The following is a 19,046-nucleotide window of genomic DNA, read 5'->3' as shown; positions in this document are numbered from 1 at the left end:
AGGAGTACGTCACATTTTTACCAGCTATTGATACTTTTAAAAAGCACTGAAATGGTTAATGTCACTGGAGGCTACCCTTTGTAGTATGTAGCCTCCATTGACCATACACTATTGGCTTTGTCACATATGGGAAAGTGTACTTTATCTAAAGCTGCAAAGGTCAGTGAGCCTCTCAGCACTTTTAGTCACTTCCATTTGTTTTAACATCACCTTATATTTATTATTGGTTTGTTTTAATAACTTACCTCAATAATTTGTACAATATCTCGAGGTCCAATGATTTCAGGATCAAACTGGATGTGAGCTTTGCTGGTAGCAAGTGCCACGGAGGCATAGAAGATGCCATTAGTTCTGGTTAGTTTGGATTCAATATTGTGAACACAAGAAGCACAAGTCATCCCCGTAATCTGAAGAACAGAAATGTAAATGCAGTTAGTGATCTCCACAGTTGAGAGAAGTTCCCTGAAGTGGAACTGGGGGTGTGGGGGGAAGAGGGAAGCAGAGAAGCAGCCTTTATTTCAGAAGTTGGAAATAGAGCATAGTAGGATTTGGCCCTGTATAAACAATTTGCAAAGTTTATACAGAATTTGAGATCTTTGCATGAAGTTTCAGGTACTATTATTAAAACCCTGCGAGGATATAAAAATTTGGATCCACATCCAATCTGCATCTGCAATAATTAACTTGTATCCGACCCACATTCCATGCGCCACCTTTTACCCTGTCTTACTGTTAGAGCCCTCAATGTATACAAATTTTGGATCCGCATCCTATCCATGATCCGCAAATATAGTAAACAATACAACCGCATCAGCAGATACGAAGCGGATATCCACAGATTTGCAGGGCTCTAATTATTATTATGTATTTGATCACCATTATTCTGGCCATAAAGAAAAAAAGTATTAGCAAGTCTGAAGATATGTGTTAATGAAGACTTATTGTTTGGGGCTTTTCAAAGTTATGCAAAAAGTTTGCACTGCTTGTGAAACTGATAAAAAAAAAAAAAGTTTTCACTGGACTCATGAGGAGTGCAGGGTTTTCCTGCCAAAAAAGGTTTCTCTGTGCACTTGGGTAGGTGTTAATATCTCTTTACCTAGTCAAAACATTTTTTCCCCCTTAGAATAATTTTTTTCTTGAGTAGTTAAGAAAATCAGCAGCAGCATCCAGCACCACAGCTGTTCAAAAACACAACCACTAGAATAGATTCCTTTGCAAAGATACATTCCGGTCAAACTTGTACACGTACCACAAAACCCCTTAGGTTCCTATCCGTGATACTCACAATAAGCTCTGCATTGCCATCTGTACCAGTATGGTCTTCTATGACTGTAGCATCGAAGCCCAAGTTTTGGATCAGCTGTACTATTTCAAGAGGCTGAATGCTCTCTGGCTTGTATTTTATCTCCGCTTTTCCTGCCATCAGTGCTACTAGCACTGAAACAATACCTGCAATGGGAGCAATTGGGTTATATTAGAAACGTGTACCTCCTTTGAGGAACACATAATGCAACTGATAATCAAGGGGCACACCAGTAATATAATGCTTGGACATTTAATGGCTTTAATCACTCTCCCCACTCTCATGTTATGCCACAAGCATATTGACAAAATAGGACAAAAACTTCCGTTTCTCAAGATAGGTATTCTTCCCTTTAATTTATTCATGCAATTCCCATTCGCATTAGAAGAATATGAGAATCAGATTGGAAGCTCTTTGGGGGAGGTGCTATGTCTTACTATGGGTCTATCCAGCAGCTATCCCTACTATCCGGTATATCCCCCAACTGGTATAGTCACTGACGGATTGAATATAGTAGCATGGCTAGTATCAACATGAGTACAAAATTAACTAATTAAGAATATTATTTACACCTACCCTCAAGAATACATTTTAATGTGTATAACAAGAATAGAGCTTTAGGAGACAGAGCACTGGACTTGGGCTCAGGAGACCTGGGTTCAATTCCTGGCTCTGCCACTGCCCTGCTGGGTGACCTTGGGCAAGTCACTTCCCACCTAGTGCCTCAGTTTCCCCATATGTAAAGTGGGGATAATGACACTGATCTGTGTAAAGCGCTATGTATTAATTATTATTGACAGAATGCAGTATCTTTCACATCCAGTAGATCCCAAAGTACTTTACAGACCCTCTATAGGAATTTTATACATCTCACCATCTTCTTTTTGCAGATTTCTTTCAATGTTTGACACACATGATGCGCAGGTCATGCCTGTGATCTGCATAAAGCACTTTTCGGTTGTTGCTACACTAGGTGGCTTTGGACTATCAAGGGAAGAATTCTTTGGCTGGACATCAGACATGTAGCCTTGATGAGATGATTCAGAAACATTTTCTGTTCTCTGAGAAGCTGACTCCCAAGCATTAGGGTGAATTGTAGCATCCCTGAAAAGAGGTTGATCCATACATTTCAAAGTGGTGGTATCTTGAATAAACACACCATAAACAGAATTAACATGGGTTAACAGAACATGATAAAATGTTTTAAAAAAGGAAACTGGAAACACATTTAACAACAGAAACATCCAAGGTTTTTCAAATGACAGGGTGACTCACTACCCTGTGATCTTGGCTTCCTTAGTCACAAGCAACTTGTTACTTTTGGGCAGTCTACCAACACTGCATGACCATTTTGCTTTATTTAGTGGCAATCCATCTTCAATCAGCGAATGATCCCCTTCTATCTGTCTGTTTGTTGATATTAATATCTACCCTGAGGGTGACTTCATGGCAGTTAAAGCATTAGAGAATGCAGCCCAGTTACATGTTCATATTGTCCTCATCTCCTTTCCTTCAGGACTCCAGCTCAGCACCTGATCTCTAACCAGGATTAGAACACAAGTGCATTTCTCAGCAGGTAATCCAAATGCTACTCCATAAATTGAGCAGTGAGCACTGGTGTAAAAGTGTATAACCTTGATCCTGAGAGGTACTGAGCACCCACAAGTCACACTTTAGTCAAGGACATTGTGAGTACTTAGCATTCCTCAGGATCAGGCCCAGTGAGATCAATTCCTCCCCTTCTCAGGCACTGAGTAGGCCACCTCTGTAGAATACCCAGATGGAGAATCCCCAACGCCAGCCAGATCCATAGACTAGTTCTCTACACTAAGCCAGGGAGCAGCTAAAGGAGGTGCCCCATTGATCTGGCTTGCAGGCTGCCTAATGGGTACTGGGGAGGAGGGCGGAGATATGTTGGGCTGTGGGTGGTGAGCTGAGATTGAGAAGAGGAAGGAACTGATGGATGGAGTGTAGACAGAGTGCTGAATGACTTTACTGCTTATTTCCTTGCTTTTTACAGTTTGTGTTGATGTGGATTTTCAGCCTACAACCTTAAATCAAAAGGTAACAAAAAAGTCTAGGTGGAAATGAATAATAAGTCTGCTATAAGCTTAAGGTCTCCCCTCTGCTGCCCTGCCAGTTTATTAAAATATCCCTAAAAATCCAGACCAACTTTTTTATTCTCGTGTTCTGTTCATGTTACCTTTAAGAGTGAGTTATTTTGTGGGTATAGATGTCTGTTCCATGATTTCTAACTTTTTTTATTTTGCTAAAATGAGTCACAAGTTAATAATGCAAAATATTTATAGCTAAAAGCATTTAAAATACAAACAAAATGGTCTTAAAATATACTATCTACTGTCCCTCAAATACTAAAACACAGTTTTCCCTAATACCCCATTCCTGGTTTTATTTTATTTATTAAATCAAAGTTTAATCAGTTGTTTAATCTATATTCCCAATTCTGAAAGAGCAGGATGACCTTAACAAAAAGGGCACAGTTTGTGGGAAAAGTAGTAAAAAGTGTTATCAATTCTTTTTACATAAAATAGTTTAAACTATCCAGCATTTTGTCTCATAGTTGGGTGTATTAACCAATTTTATACCATTAGATTTCTTTTAATTTAGGCTCTGAGTATATTGTATAGAATAATACTGAAAAACCAGTATAACACGTGTAAGAGTCTTATCTACAAAACAAAAATAAATTGAATATATTTATAAGGTAGTTTATCTATAAAATAGCATACAATTTGCTTTGACTGTATGCATAATTGTTTTCTGAAAGAGAAGAGGAGGGTGGATGTTGGTGCTGTGCCTGTGGGAAAAGAGTGCTATCTCTGGTACAGGGTATAATTAACGCTTTTACATAAAACAGTTTAAACCAAGTCTGTATTTTGTCTCAATGAGGTGCATCAACCAATTAGATTTCTTTAAAGATAGGTTGGGTGTATTTTGTATAAAGTAATGCTGAAAAAACAAGAATGAATGTGTGTGAAAGTGGGTGACATAAAATAATATAAAACTAGTTTGAATTATACTTACAGTGATTATACGCAAAAAGAAAAGGAGTACTTGTGGCATCCGATGAAGTGAGCTGTAGCTCACGAAAGCGTATGCTCTAACAAATTTGTTAGTCTCTAAGGTGCCACAAGTACTCCTTTTCTTTTTGCGAATACAGACTAACACGGCTGCTACTCTGAAACCAGTGATTATACGATAGTCAACCAGTTGGCTTCAATGTACGCTTAATGGTTTTGAACAGTAGGGCAGTGATATGGGAGGTGAATGGTGCTATGTCTCTGTGTGTTCTATGTTTTGCTTTTTTTTGGTTAGATTTATGCCCTTCAAAAACTTTACAAAATTTAAGAGACTTCTAATACAAGTTAAGACATTATGTAGAAAGAGGACATTTTGTTTCTGGTCCAGAATTCAACAGATATAAGCCTAACTGATAACTTTACATAGTTCTTATAAATCTACAGGCATACTCCTTTTGTTTGGTATTTTAGCTCAAATTTATATTTTAATATGCTGCAATAAATAAAGTGCTGTGTTCATAGTGACTTGGGAAAATGTGGAGTAATTAAATATCTATGGATAAATCCATAAAGTGGATTCAGAATGTTAAAATGCACCACAATTTCCTATGATATGGGATTCCCCAAGAGGCCCCTGGGTTAAAGAATACCTTCCGATTGGTTCAGCCAAGGAGGTGTGGTTTTGTCTCAAGCTCCCAGAACAGGGGTTTCTGCCATTTGGGTACTACCAATCTGTGGCATGAAATGCTTCTCTCTTCTGTCTGTTTCCTTTCTTGGTGGTTTAAAATTCTTGGTCATCTCTGAAAGGTGACTATGCTTTTTAGTATGTAACTAGTTCTATAGTTATAGTTTTTCTCTCTCTATCACTAATACTTTGGAATATTTGTGCATTTGCTAAACAAAGCTGAATAAACAATGTACTAATTGCATATAAAATAATTTCCTCTAAAAATGTGTGTGTGTGTATATATATATAAAAACACTTCTCCTTTCTGTGTCAATAAGCCTGTGCACAATTATTTAATGCCTTTATTTAGAAAGGTATTAACTCCATAAAAAGTTACCATTCTTTCTAAAAGCACATATTAAAAAATGTATTTTTCTGTCATTCAGACTTTGCACACCTGTTTACTACACTTTATGCAGAATTGCACTAAATGTATAAAAAGCAAATTTTCCTCTAAAAATGAAGAAAGGGTGTGAAAGCTATATTTATTCATTTAGTTCTAATGCATCCAATAAAGATAAATTCAATTTTAAAAATTAAAAAACCAAACAAACAAAGAAACAAACCAACAAACTCCTCCCTACCCCACCCCAACGGCTGACAGTGCCAAAAATCAATGTGTCCAAAAATAAGACCTAGGAATGGGACATAGCAAAAAGGGGTGTGGAAACCTGTCAAAATTATATGCTGAGTAAAGCATAGCTTTTTACTATTATTCTTGGTTTTGAAATTCACCAAGTAAATGAGATTATGCACTATTGCAACATCTTAACCATTAAACACATGCTCAACACAGTGTACTTGATTTATACATTATACTTCTCCCATTGAACGTAAGTGCTGGAACTAGGGGTGCAGAGTGGGCTGTTGCACCCCCCTGGCTTGAAGTGAATTCCATTACATACAGGGTTTACAGTTTGATTCAATGGCTCTCAGCATCCCCACTATAATAATTGTTCCAGCGCCTGTCACTGAAGTCAATAGTAGTTTTGACATTGACTCACCAGAAGCAGGATTAGGCCCTAGGCATAACATTTCTACAACTGAGGTACAGAAGATCTACTAAGGATACATCTGCACTGCAGCCGAAAGTGTGATCGGCAGCTTATATAGACATATATGCACTAACTTTACTCTAGCTGGCTCACGCAGCCCATATCTTAGCTTCTATTTTTCGCAATCTAGCTAGAGTACAGCTAGCACAGGTACATCTACACCAGCTACTAATCATACCTCCAACTGCAGTGAGGACATGCCTTGAAATGCCAGGCAGCAGTTCCAGTTAGGGAAATAGTTGCTTTTAACCGCAAGGTATTTTATTAGAGTGTTTGTTCCCCGTGTATATTATTTATACTCATACCAGCTTGGTGGGTGGAGAGGAGAAGAGTGGAAATCTGTTTCAGTGGAGTGCAGCTCATATGTTTTCTCAGGTTCTCTGCTATTTAAAAGCCACTATATTACTGGTTAGACTTTTGACTTCATACCGTAACTTAAAACAACTCTTTTGCCCAATAACACACTCACTTGAATGTAGAAGTAAATAATTTGTCAGGGTGAAATTTTACGGCCTGTATTATACAGGGCAGGCCAGATCATAATGGTCCCTTCTACCCTAAAAACGAAACAAACAAAAAACCCAACACACACACACCAACTATCAATTTTAAAAGTAATTGTTTTTAATTTCTCCTAGCTTACTTATAGAAAACATGCAAGTACCTGTGAGAATGGAAGCATCAAATCCCATGTCCTCTATAGCACCTCTTAGCTCTTCTGAATTAGTTACAGCTGAATTGTAGTGTATGGTTCCAGTCCTTTCAGCTAACGAAACTGATATATGTTGTACCCCTTTCCTTTGGGACACTGTGCCTTCTATGGACTGTACACAGGATCCACAGGTCATTCCATCAATACTAAGCACAGTTGTGCTTGTCAGCTGATCCCCAGAGGACATAATACGAAACTGAGGTGATGAAAATGCTGCCTTTGATAAAAGCTCTCCATTATTTGCTTCCACTCCATTAGGGAGAGATACTTTAAAGTTACCAGGTTGAAGGGCCTCAATGGCTTGTTGCAAAGATACTGGGGTAATTACGTTTGGGTTAAATTGCACGACAGCATTTTTATGTTCCAATGACACTTTAATACTTTGTACGCCTGGAAGACCTGATACATTTCCTTCAATGTTTTTGACGCAAGACTTGCAATGCATCCCTTCTACTCCCAGTGTCATAGTTGTACCATTCATTTTGCCCATCACTGGCTCCACATTACTATTGTTCAGGCTGTCTGGAGTTTTCTTTGTGCTTGTAGTCTGCAAGCGTTCTAGATCAATCATACCAAGCTTTAATGGGGCTAGCTTGCTCTTAATCGTGCTTTCATACCCAATGTTATCTATGTGGTTTTTGAGGTCTTCAGGTTGAATGATGTAAGGCTGGTAAGCAATGATTGCTTCTTGGTTACTGAGGGAGACTTTGATTCTCAACACGCCATGTAGTTTTCCAATCTTTCCTTCAATGGTGTTGACACAAGATTGGCATGTCATACCTTCTACCCGCAGCTTCATTAGTGCTTCTCCCAAGAATGTCGATCTTACAGATAATGGTGTAGTTCTTTCTTCTGCAATGCTGGCATCAAAGCCCATATCTCCAATTTCCTGGCAAATCTCTTGGGGACCTATTTCTGACTGTATATATTTTACTACAGCACTGCTCTGCTCCAGGGAGACCTTAGTGCTCACAACGCCCTTCACCTTGGAAATTCTGCCCTCTATCGACTGCACACAAGACTGGCAAGTCATACCCAAAATATTGACTGTGACAGTGCTCGTCTGAGGAAGCAGAGAGGGCATATTTTCAGCGCTCCCCTCGTAGCCGATGTTGTCAAAGGCAAAATTCTGCTTCATGGTTGGTTCCCATACACAGCTAGCAGGGGGGCTAGACTTAGACAAAGCCTGAAGTGCAAGAAAAATAAACAAAATAAAACAGATGCAACTTCTGAGTTCTAAAACAGTAACATTCTGTACAGGTGGAAGTGCTGCTAAGTTAACAGATGCCAGTCAATTAAAACTAAATATTGACTGGCAAAGATATGTAACATTTCCTTATGGGCTCAAGGATTTTATTCTCTTTACAAAGATGTGACAGAATAAAAAATAAAGCAAGGCAGATGGGCATTAAGGAGGATTCCCACACTCAACCATCTAACAAGAAAGTCTTAGTTACAGAGGTTTAAATATTTAAATATTCTTATGAGAAAATAATGTTCCAGTTACTTACATACTACAGAGTATGTATGTTCTACATCCTTTGAGCAAGAGGTATGCAACAGACAAAGGGCTGGGGGAGACAATCTTCCAGAGCTTTGCTCCAGTTTATAGGATTCATATGAAAAAGCAGTCTGGGTATGAACAATTTGCAGGAAACAGGTAACAACTGTGACTAGGTTACCACCCGTCCTGGTTTTCCTGGGATTATTTCTCCGCCCTGGCCCTTTTTTTTTTTTTTAAAAGGGTAGCTGTCCCAGGAAATCTGTAAGTCTTCCTGGAACATTAAAATTCCTGGGTTTTGCCAGTCACATCCCTGCAGCCTCCCCACTCCTAGTGGCCGTAGGGGGAGAGAAGAGCTGAGGGGCAGCAGCATCTGTGCAGAGAGCTCTGGCTCCAGAGTGTCTGGGAGCTGTGGGGATGGGGCGGCCCAGGAGCAGCAAGCTGGACAGGGAGAGTTCAAGGCTGGCAGTGCCCAGTCACTGCTGCGCCGGTACCAGCTGTGAGGGTCACTAATGGGCGGGAACAAGGTTGATCCGGCTGGTGCCTTGAACTTACTGGTGAGGTCAGTGCCCAAGGCAGCTTCAGGAGCAGTGGCGATTTACTGGCCCGTGCACAGGGGCCCTGGGCAATTTGGGGCCCCAGAAAAATCTCCCCATGCCACGGCCCTGGGGCCCAGTGTAGGGGTGGGGGTGAAACAGGATGGGGCTGCAGGCAGAAGAAGTGTAATGGGGTGGGGCTGCTGGCAGGGCCACAGGTGGAAGGGTGGGGCGGGGCCACGGTTCTGGCGGCTAGGTCTCCCCCCCTCCACTTGCTCTGGCCCACGGCCTCAGGAGACCTTGATGTGTCTCTGCTCAGGAGCAGGAGTCCGCAGGGACTGGTGCCCTCTCCTGGGGGTGGGATGGGGAGAGAGAGCCATGGGTGCAGGAATACGTCAGAGGACCTCTTCCTGATTCCAAAATCCACCCTGCTCCAGTTACCCGACAACTGCAATCTACCCCCGCCGACAGCTACAGCCTGGCGCACAGTAGGAGCCCCCAGCTGTGGCACCCCCAATCCTACCCCTCCCCATCAGATTTCAAGGGGGAGGCCAGATTTCACAGTCTGTTATGTGTTTTTCACAGCCGTGAATTAGGTAAAACCCTAGTCATCAGTAACAGAAAGCTGCTAAGCTTGTCCATTACTTGAATTCTTAGCTTAAATAGGAAGCTATCTCAAAATCTGTAAGAGTTAGGAACGATCCCCCCCCTCAATTTTTTTTTAAACACAAAAAATGCCTTTTTTCCCCAATTAAAAATATTCTATGTAAATATTTTTTTAAAAAATTTCAGATTTTTACACATTGTTTTTCTTTTTTCTCCTTCCTCCTTTTCCTTTTGCCACTGAAGAAACAAGAAAAAAAAGGAAAAAGGGAGCAAAGGGGGGGAAGATGTCAATACGTGGGGGAAAAAACAACAATACACACTCACAACCCAGAATTTTTTTATGAATTCATAAATTATAAGGGCAGAAGGAACCACTGTGATCATCTACTCTGAACTCCTGTATAACACAGGCCATAAAACTGCCCTGAATTAATTCCTGTTTGAAGCAGAACATAATCTCTTAGAAAAAACATCCAAATTTGCTTTAAAAATATCTAGGGATGGAGAATCTACCACTGCTTTTGGCAAATTGTTCTAGTGCTCCCTCACTGTTAAAACTTATGCCTTATTTCCAGTCTGAATTTATCTAGCTTCAATTTCCAGCCATTGGATCTAGTTATATCTTTGTCTGCTGGATTGAAGGGCTCATTATCAAATATTTGTTCTTCATGTAGGTACTTACAGATCACGGGCAGCAGCTGAACCCCGGGAGGCTATCCCCCAGCCCTGACCACCCCTTCTGCCCAAGGCCCCACCCCTCCCGCTGGAGCCCAGAGTCCCCCACCCTTCCCGGTACAGCAGCCAGTCCCCCACCCCTCCTACATACTCCCTGGATGCCTGAGTGCCTCCAGCCCCGGAGAGCTGGGTGGGTGAGGGGCAGGCGAGAGGGAGGCATGGCCCTCCCCAGCCCCAAAGCGCCGGGAGGGTGGGCAGTGCCCCCCCACAGGTGGCACGGCCTCCCTCCCCCAGCCCCAGAGCACAGGCTACCTCCCATTAGCCTCCCAACCCCAGCCTAGGGCCCCGGCCATGGGGAAGAGCACCCTATAGCACAGCCCAGAAAGCAGTAAGGGGCCTGGCCTGGGGGCAGAGTGTGGGCGGGGCCACACAAGGCTGTTTGGGGAGGCACAGTCTCCCCCTGCCTTCAAATTACTTGCGCCCATGTTACAGATTGTAATCAAGACACCCGTAGCCTTCTCTTTGTTAAACTAAATAGATTGAGATCCTTGTGTCTATCACTATAAGGCATGATTTTAATCCTTTAATCATTCTCTTCATGGCTCTTCTCTGAACCCTCTACAGTTTATCAATGTATTTCTTGAATGGCTGACACCAGAATTAGCCCACTATTCCAGCAGCAGTGGCACCAGTGAAAAGTACAGAGGTAACGTAACCTCGCTACTCCTACTTGAGATGCCCTTGTTTATATTTCCAAGGATTGCAATAGCTCTTTTGTCCACATTGCACTGGGAACTCGTGTTCAGTTTATTTCAAGGTTTTAAAAAATATTTTTACACAAAGGGGATAAAAACCTATTTTCTTGAAAAAAAATTAAGTGTGTTTTTATTTTGTTATATAAATTATATGTTTTTCTTTTTTAAAATAAACCTGTTTAAAATTAAATCTGAATTTAATAGAAAATATCTTAAGGTTTAAACTAGGGCTGTCAAGCAATTTAAAAAATTAATTGTGATTAATCGCATGATTAATCGTACTATTAAATAATAATAGAACACTATTTATTTAAATATTTTTGGGTGTTTTCTACATTTTCAAATATATTGATTTCAATTACAACACAGAATACAAAGTGTACAGTGCTCACTTTATATTTATTTTTGATTACCAGTATTTGCACTATAAAAAAAAAAAACAAAAGAAAAGTATTTTTCAATTCACCTAATACAAGTACTGCAGAACAATCTCTTTATCATGAAAGTTGAACTTACAAATGTAAAAATTATGTACCAAAAAAACTGCATTCAAAAATAAAATCATGTACAATTTTAAAGCTTACAAGTCCACTCAGTCCTAGTACTTGTTCAGCCAGTCACTCAGACAAACAAGTTTGTTTAAATTTGCAGAAGATAATGCCGCTCGCTTCTTGTTTGCACTGTCACCAGAAGTGACACCACTGTTACCTGAAGTTTGGCCACTGCCTTCACTAGGCTCAAGATTTCACTCAAGGTGAGGGCTGGGTCCCTGTTCTGGCTACCATACTGGTTTAAAGCCGGTTGGTGGTCTCTGGATATGAATCCTTTCTGGTATTTCTATTTAATTTAAAGTATTTAGATAGGATTTTTAGTTCTCATTCAGAAGTTTTATGAAAAATCTGGTTTGCATGTTTCTACGTGTCAAAGGAAAGCAGTAGGCTGCTAATATAAAAAGAAGTAAAAATTTAATAAGACAGAAATATGTTTGTTAGTATCCCTCGGCCTTAAAATGTGGTTTCTGAATATTATTTAACAATTTAACACAAAATGAGGATCTCTACCAGGCTGTGTGACATAACGGAAAAAAACTCAAAGGAACTATCTTTGAAAAGGTCACAGAAGCTTAAAAATGCCAAAGAAGTGCCTGGGAAACTTTAATGGTCTCTGATGGTGAACATGTGCTGCTCTATAGTTTCTACCAGTACGAACTACAGAGGGAAAACAAACTATTCCCTTGTTTATGCATCCCAGGATCGTATTAGCCCTTTTGGCGACAGCATAGCTCCGGGAGCTCATGTTCAGCTGATTAGCCACCACAACCCCCAAATCTTTTTCAGAGTCACTGCTTCCCAGGATAGATTCCCCCATCCTGTCAGTACGGCATACTTCATTCTTCCCAGATGTATATATTTACATTTAGCTATACTAAAATGTGTCTTGTTTGCTTGCGCCCAGCTTGCCAAGTGATCCAGACTGCTCTATATGTCCTCTACTTGTCCTCTTCATTATTTACCATTCTCCTAATTTGTGAGGCACAGTCCAGGACCTTAACCATAAGGCCATCCATTCTCCCGCATCCCACCTCGTGAAGCACCAACTTTTCTAGGTCCCTCAATGCCAAAGCACTGTGAGGAAGACTGAACCCCATTGGCAGGAGGCGGCCATACCCCAGTTCCTCAGGCTGAGGACTAGCAAAGAGTTGAGCTCCAGCCCCAACAGCTGGCACAGTGAGGAGAAGCTGCACCACCATTTCCTATTCCTGCTACTTATTTGTTACAGCAGCTTGTGAGGCTTGTCTTAACTTAGATTGTAAACTGCTCTGGCAGGAATGGTCTCTTATTAGGAGAGGGAACAGTTCCCAGCACAATGGGTCCTATACTGGGGCCTCCAGGCTTTATCACAATGCATATAACTACTAACAATAGGCTGGGGTGTAATGAAGAGCGTGCCAGCCTAAGTAGTCAGTACGGTGAATAAAAGCCATCCCCTGGGTGGGCAAAACAGTGGCATTTGGACGGAAAGATACAGGTGATGGTTTGGCTGCACATTTTGTGCTTTAAAACAAACAAAACACCTTTGTATCCTAACTGGGAAGCACAGTGACCTATCAGCAGCAAAATCAGGAGAGAGAGGCCACTGGGATGTCAGATGCACTGACAAGTTAAGTGGTGTCTTCTATTCCCCTTGCCGGCTCTGTTCCTGTGAGCTGGCAGGAGGCAAAGATGGACAAGAAAGCAGAAAATGCACCAGTATCCATAGGCTTCAACTTCCCCTCTGCTCAACCCTCTCGCCGCCCCTGGCCCCGCCCCTGCACCACCTCTTCCTGCCCCTGCACCACCCTCACCCCACCCCCATTCTCCAAGTCCCCGCCCCTGCCCTGCCTCTTCTCCACCTCCTCCCTCTCTGTCCTAAAAAGTCCTAAGCGCCGCCAAACAGCTGTTTGGTGGCAGGCAGGAAGCACTGGGAGAGAGGGGGAGGAGCAGGGACGTGGCGTAATAAGGGAAGGAGGCGGCGAGGAGGGGGTGGGGGCGGGGAGAGCTTGGTTGCAGGGGTGCGGAGCACCTGCTAATTTTTCCCACGGAGTTGGTGCCTATGCCAGTATCAACCCCCTTAGCAGATCTCACTGCAACATGGATAGGGCCCAACCAAATTCACAGTCCATTTTGGTCAATTTCACGATCATAGGATTTTTAAAAAGGTAAATTTCATGATTTCAGCTATTTAAATTTGAAATTTCAGAATGTTGTAATTGTAGGGGTCCTCACCCAAAAATAAGTTATGGGCGAGGTCGGAAGGTTATTGTAGGGGGGGTTGTGGTACTGCTACTCTGACTTCTGTGTTGCTGCTGGCGCCGGCACTGCCTTCAGAGCTGAGCAGCTGGAGAGTGGCAGCTGCTGGCCAGGAGCCCAGCTCTGAAGGCAGAGACGCCGCCAGTAGCAGTGCAGAAGTAAGGGTAGCATGGTGTGGTATGCCACCCAGCTCTGAAGTCAGCACAGAAGTAAGGGTGGCAATACTGCGATCCCCTAAAATAACCTTGTGACCCCCCCCCCCCGCAACTCCCTTTTCGGTCAAGACCCCCAATCTGAGAAACTCTGGTTTCCCCCCATGAAATCTGTGTAGTATACGGTAAAAGCACACAGGATCAGATGTCATGGGGGGAGACCAGATTTCACCGTCCGTAATGCATTTTTCATGGCTGTGAATTTTGTAGGGCCCTAAACAAGGACATCCATCTTGTCTGAGTTTATTTGTCACCCAGCCTAGCCGCTGGGATTTTCAGACTGTTGCATAATTTGCACAGGCAAATTACACTCTCTCCCCACCTCCCACCCCCAATAATGGGAGGTGCTACCAGTTCAAACTGTAATAAAACAGCAACCACTTTACAATGAAAAATGTCATTTTAAGAAGTAAAAAGAAAAGGAGGACTTGTGGCACCTTAGAGACCAACAAGTTTATTTGAGCATAAGCTTTCGTGAGCTACAGCTCACTTCATCGGATGCATTTGGTGGAATATACAGTGGGGAGATTTATATACACACACAGAGAACATGAAACAATGAGTTTTATCATACACACTGTAAGGACAGTGATCACCTAAGATGAGCCATCACCAGCAGGAGGGGGGGGATGGAGGAAAACCTTTCTTGGTGACAAGGAAGGTGGGCCATTTCCAGCAGTTAATAAGAACATCTGAGAAACAGTGGGGGGTGGGGTGGGGGGGAGAAATAACATGGGGAAATAGTTTTACTTTGTGTAATGACTCATCCACTCCCAGTCTCTATTCAAGCCTAAATTAATTGTATCCAGTTTGCAAATTAATTCCAATTCACCCCACTGTATTTTCCACCGAATGCATCCGATGAAGTGTGCTGTAGCTCACGAAAGCTTATGCTCAAATCAATTTGTTAGTCTCTAAGGTGCCACAAGTACTCCTTTTCTTTTTGCGAATACAGACTAACACAGCTGCTACTCTGAAACCTGACATTTTAAGAAGTAAAACTTTTTTTTTTTTTTGGTTTGTCAGCCATGAGTGTCCACCTAGACATTTCTTTCCTTCCTTCACTCTCAAACTAGTGTAGTAACACAAACAAAGGAAGACCATTAGCCAGTAATAATAGCTGCTATTATTACTGTCCGTTATTAGTAGCTAATAATACCCATACATAGCTGTTACAGTCCTTGGCCCTTTTAAAAACACAACCAGGAGCTCAATATTATTCCATGGAATACATCCTTCAGGAGAAGGTTAATTTTAAAAGGCAATACCTCTATATGATCCTTTATAGCTTCAAAGCACTTTACTAACTAAACCCTGTTACATCTCTGTGAAGAGGGTTTTGTCACTCCCATTTTACCAATGGGAAAGAAGGCAAAGAAAGGTTTAAGTAATTGTAGCAAGTCTTACTAGATTGCTATACCATATACCGCACATTTAATGCCTCTGAGGGCTCAATTTAAGTTTAATTAAAAATGGATTACTTTAAGCAGCTTTGTTTAAAACTTTTACATTGGCGCAGAGGGGGAAGGCCTCTGTGGTACATGTACTTTATTTCTGATTTGGAATGAAAAAAGCCTGACTGCACGCAATTTTCATATTTCTGATATAATTAGTAGTACAATATACCCGACATAGTAAATACCTGAACCAAGTATGTAAAAAGATCAGTTGGCAGAAGTAACCTAATCTTATGTCATGTTTGTTTCTCATATTATAGCTGTTTTCCATAAAACAACTATAGATAATAAATGCCTTCAGGTTTACTTGGCCTGTCCCTGATTGTCATTTCATTCTACTTTGATGGCAATTGTTTAAGTCACTTTAAAACTAACTATAAACATACACAGGTTTAAAAGATAAGTCATTAAAAATATCCTGTCAATTAAAACACCAGACCATGAGTCAAGTTACACTGTTATAGTTTATGTGCACTTTAGTATTATGCTGTATCATCTGTATTTTTAGGAAGAATCACAACCACATTTTGCAAGTTCAGGTTTTTCAAAATGAAATAGCACTTCCTCCTATACGACTTACAGTACAAAACTATGATACAATTACAGACAAGCCCAAGTGAGAAGGTAGTTGTGGCAATTGTACTACCATGAACTTTTGCCGGTGGTATAGTTATAGGTAAGTAACTTATCTATAATTATGAACGTTTTCACTGTTCAGGCAATTTTTATTATGCCACAGGATAACCAAACCACAAATTGATGCCTAATTTCTGAAATAAAAGCAGCTTAAAAAGAAGGAAGGCTAACACGTTATATGTATATGTTGTAATTACTAGGGATTCCCACTTCATATTATTCTAGGTAGAGCTGGTAATGACGCCTACTAGTTAAAACTGCCTAATATTTTAAAACTTTGCATTTATAGATGATCTTTCAGAGAATTTCAAAATACTTTGCACTTGTACAGCAATTATTTTATGTGAGAAAATCCAAGGATTTTACAGACATTAGTTATACTTCAGCACTCCTGGGATCATAACAAACTTTGAATATAAAGGGGTAATGTATCAATTTACAATCTATATCCAGTACACTTTGTTTTAAGCTCCAGTACATTTACGTGCAAACTTACATGCATGCTGTTGACTTCTGATGCTCCCACAGAGTAACTCCGTGAAACTTTCTCTTCTTTCTGAGAACAGCCGCCTGCTTTTCCAGGAGATCCTGACTTGGAGGGTTCACTGACAATCAGTAGTGTAGGCACACCATTAGATGATTGCTGCTTATGAAAAGTCACCAAGGTTACATTTTTGTTATTTAAAGTAGCCAGGGTGGACTGGTCCCTTTTCAAATCACTGTCCGATTCACTCTCCATTATCTTTCCAGGCTTCAAATATTGTAATGCCAAACGGGAGCTTTTAAAGAGATGTTATTCCATAAATTACCAGAAAAACTTGTCCCAGTGACATCCAGAACAAATATTCTGTTCCTCTACATCAATATTCTCCCCTTTAGAATTAGGAGTTCACCATGAACACATAATCTTCCCCCTTTATATGTAAGTAGCATGCTGCACACAACTGTATGCTCTTACACCCGGTTTAAATACTCCCCACCAATGAGCATCCCTTTGCACTCACCAGACTGCATGCATCACTACTAATCTTTGCACACGGCACTTCTGCTTGCTCAGCCAAGGCTGCCTTTCACAAGCTCCTCAAACATGACCTGTGTGCAGCAACCCAGTGCACAATTAACTCAAACAGCCAAGCAGTAGCTCCTCTGTGGCCGTGTGCATAATCACAGCTCCTGGACACACAGCCTATGGAATCCACTTCCTTTTATTATTAAATGAACCGCAATTTCCTGAATGAAATACAGTCCCCTCTATATTTCAGAGGGGCCTCAGATTACATTGACAGGTAGTTATTTCCCAGCCTGTCAGACTTGCATTTATATGAAAAGTTATTCAATTACTGCAAACATACAGTCATAGGTGCAGGAACTAGGGGTGCTGTCGCACCTCCTGGCTTGAAGTGGTTTCCATTTTATACAGGATTTACAGTTTGGTTCACTGTCTCTCAGTACTCCCACTGTACAAATTGTTCCAACGCCCCTGCATACAGCTCTGTTGTCAGCTGCACTAACTAAAAATCTCTTCTTGTCTATTAAAAAGACAAGGTTGGTGAGGTAATCTCTTTTATTGGCCCAAATTATTTTGGTGAGAGACAAGCTTTTGAGCTTACACAGAGCTCTTCTTCGGGTCTGGGAAATGTATTTATCTTCGACATGCTGAGTACAAGGTAGAACAAGTAGTTTAGAAATGTGTGTTAATTCTATGCAAAGGACCATTCAAGGTAAAGTGGCCAGTTAACACCTCTCCAGTCACAGGGGGAAAGGCAGAAAAAAAAAACTGGGTGGGGGGGTGGGGGTGGGGAGGTGTTATTTAATGGTGTTACAATTAGGGTGTTGTAATAAGCCATAAATGCAGTCTCTCTAATCAGCCCATGATTTTTAGTGTCTTGCAAAGTTATGAATTTAAGCTCCAGACATAGTCACCAACTCCATGGGTGTTCCAGCAGGATATTACAATGCAAATATTTGTAATAAAAATAATATAAAGTAAGCACTGTACACTTTGTATTCTGTATTGTAATAGAAATCAATATTTTTGAAAATGTAGAAAAACATCCAAAATATTTAATGAATTTCTATTGGTATTCTATTGTTTAACAGTGCAATTGATTGTGATTAATTTTTTAAATTGCGATTACTTTTTTTGAGTTAATTGCGTGAATTAACTGCGATTAATTGACAACCCTAATTATTTGTAATACTTATTACATATAAAAGTAACCTAATATAATGCATATTTACAATTAATATTTTAATATATTATATAAGGTTACTTTTATATGTAATGTTTTTGTACTTTTATTATTAATTACTTATATGTAAGATCCATTTATACTTTTATATGGAACATATCTTTTAAATATAAAAGTCAAAGTGACACGTTTTACCTTATCACAGCAAAAAAATGATTTAATGATCCTCAATTGAAATTTTTCAGAGACTTTATTTTGCATGAAATTTCAGCTTTTTGTTCCGATTCAAAATATTTCAAAATTTGAAATGTTGGTAATTCCTGAGGGACAGAAATTCTGGTTTCTGACAAGTTTCCAATTAAGATAAATTTGGACTCTAAGACTATGGCCAGGTCTACACTCCAGACTTGTATCAGTATAACTACGTTGCTCAAGGGTGTGAAAAATCCATACACAATCCCGAGCGATACAATTATAATAACCTAACCCCCCCATGTACACACGCTATGTTGGCAGAAGTGGTGAATTAACTATGCTGACGGGAGAAGCTCCCCAACCAGCATAGGAACACCTTCACTTAAGCTACAGCAGCGCAGCTGCACTGATACAGCATATGCTCTAATAAATTTGTTAGTCTCTAAGGTGCCACAAGTACGCCTTTTCTTTTAGCATTTTAAGTGTAGATCTGCCCTAAGTTTGGTAAAGTGTCTTCATCGTCCCTGACTGAGGGGGATATTGAATATTAATTTGGATGTGGACCAAAGTAGCCATATTTATTATAGGGTTTTTTGCGTACACAAAAAAAGTTGTTTTAGTATTTGCAAGATATGGATCTGCATTTTAAACGGG

The 19,046-nt window shown here is 40.6% G+C and overlaps 1 protein-coding gene across 9 annotated transcripts in view; it reads right to left on the bottom strand.

The window, feature by feature from the left end:
- ATP7B (ATPase copper transporting beta) overlaps window positions 1-19,046 on the bottom strand; it is an 80,141-nt gene that overhangs the window by 39,380 nt on the left and 21,715 nt on the right. For 8 of the 9 annotated variants that reach the window (XM_043504468.1, XM_043504469.1, XM_043504467.1 and 5 more), the window contains 4 exons: window positions 6,791-8,024; window positions 2,178-2,447; window positions 1,286-1,449; window positions 246-407 (listed from right to left, as the gene is read on the bottom strand). In XM_043504468.1, the coding sequence (XP_043360403.1) occupies window positions 246-407; window positions 1,286-1,449; window positions 2,178-2,447; window positions 6,791-7,976 (1,782 nt within the window). In that variant the 5' untranslated portion in view covers window positions 7,977-8,024. Of the gene's footprint in view, window positions 1-245; window positions 408-1,285; window positions 1,450-2,177; window positions 2,448-6,790; window positions 8,025-16,501; window positions 17,379-19,046 lie in introns of those variants that run through there. The other variant, XM_038410651.2, reaches the window with a different exon arrangement.

This window comes from Dermochelys coriacea, chromosome 1 (assembly GCF_009764565.3).
Source record: "Dermochelys coriacea isolate rDerCor1 chromosome 1, rDerCor1.pri.v4, whole genome shotgun sequence".
Lineage (NCBI taxonomy): Eukaryota > Metazoa > Chordata > Testudines > Dermochelyidae > Dermochelys > Dermochelys coriacea.
The sequence above is the reverse complement of the archived record's forward strand: the minus strand, read 5'-3'. Positions and strand labels throughout refer to the sequence as shown.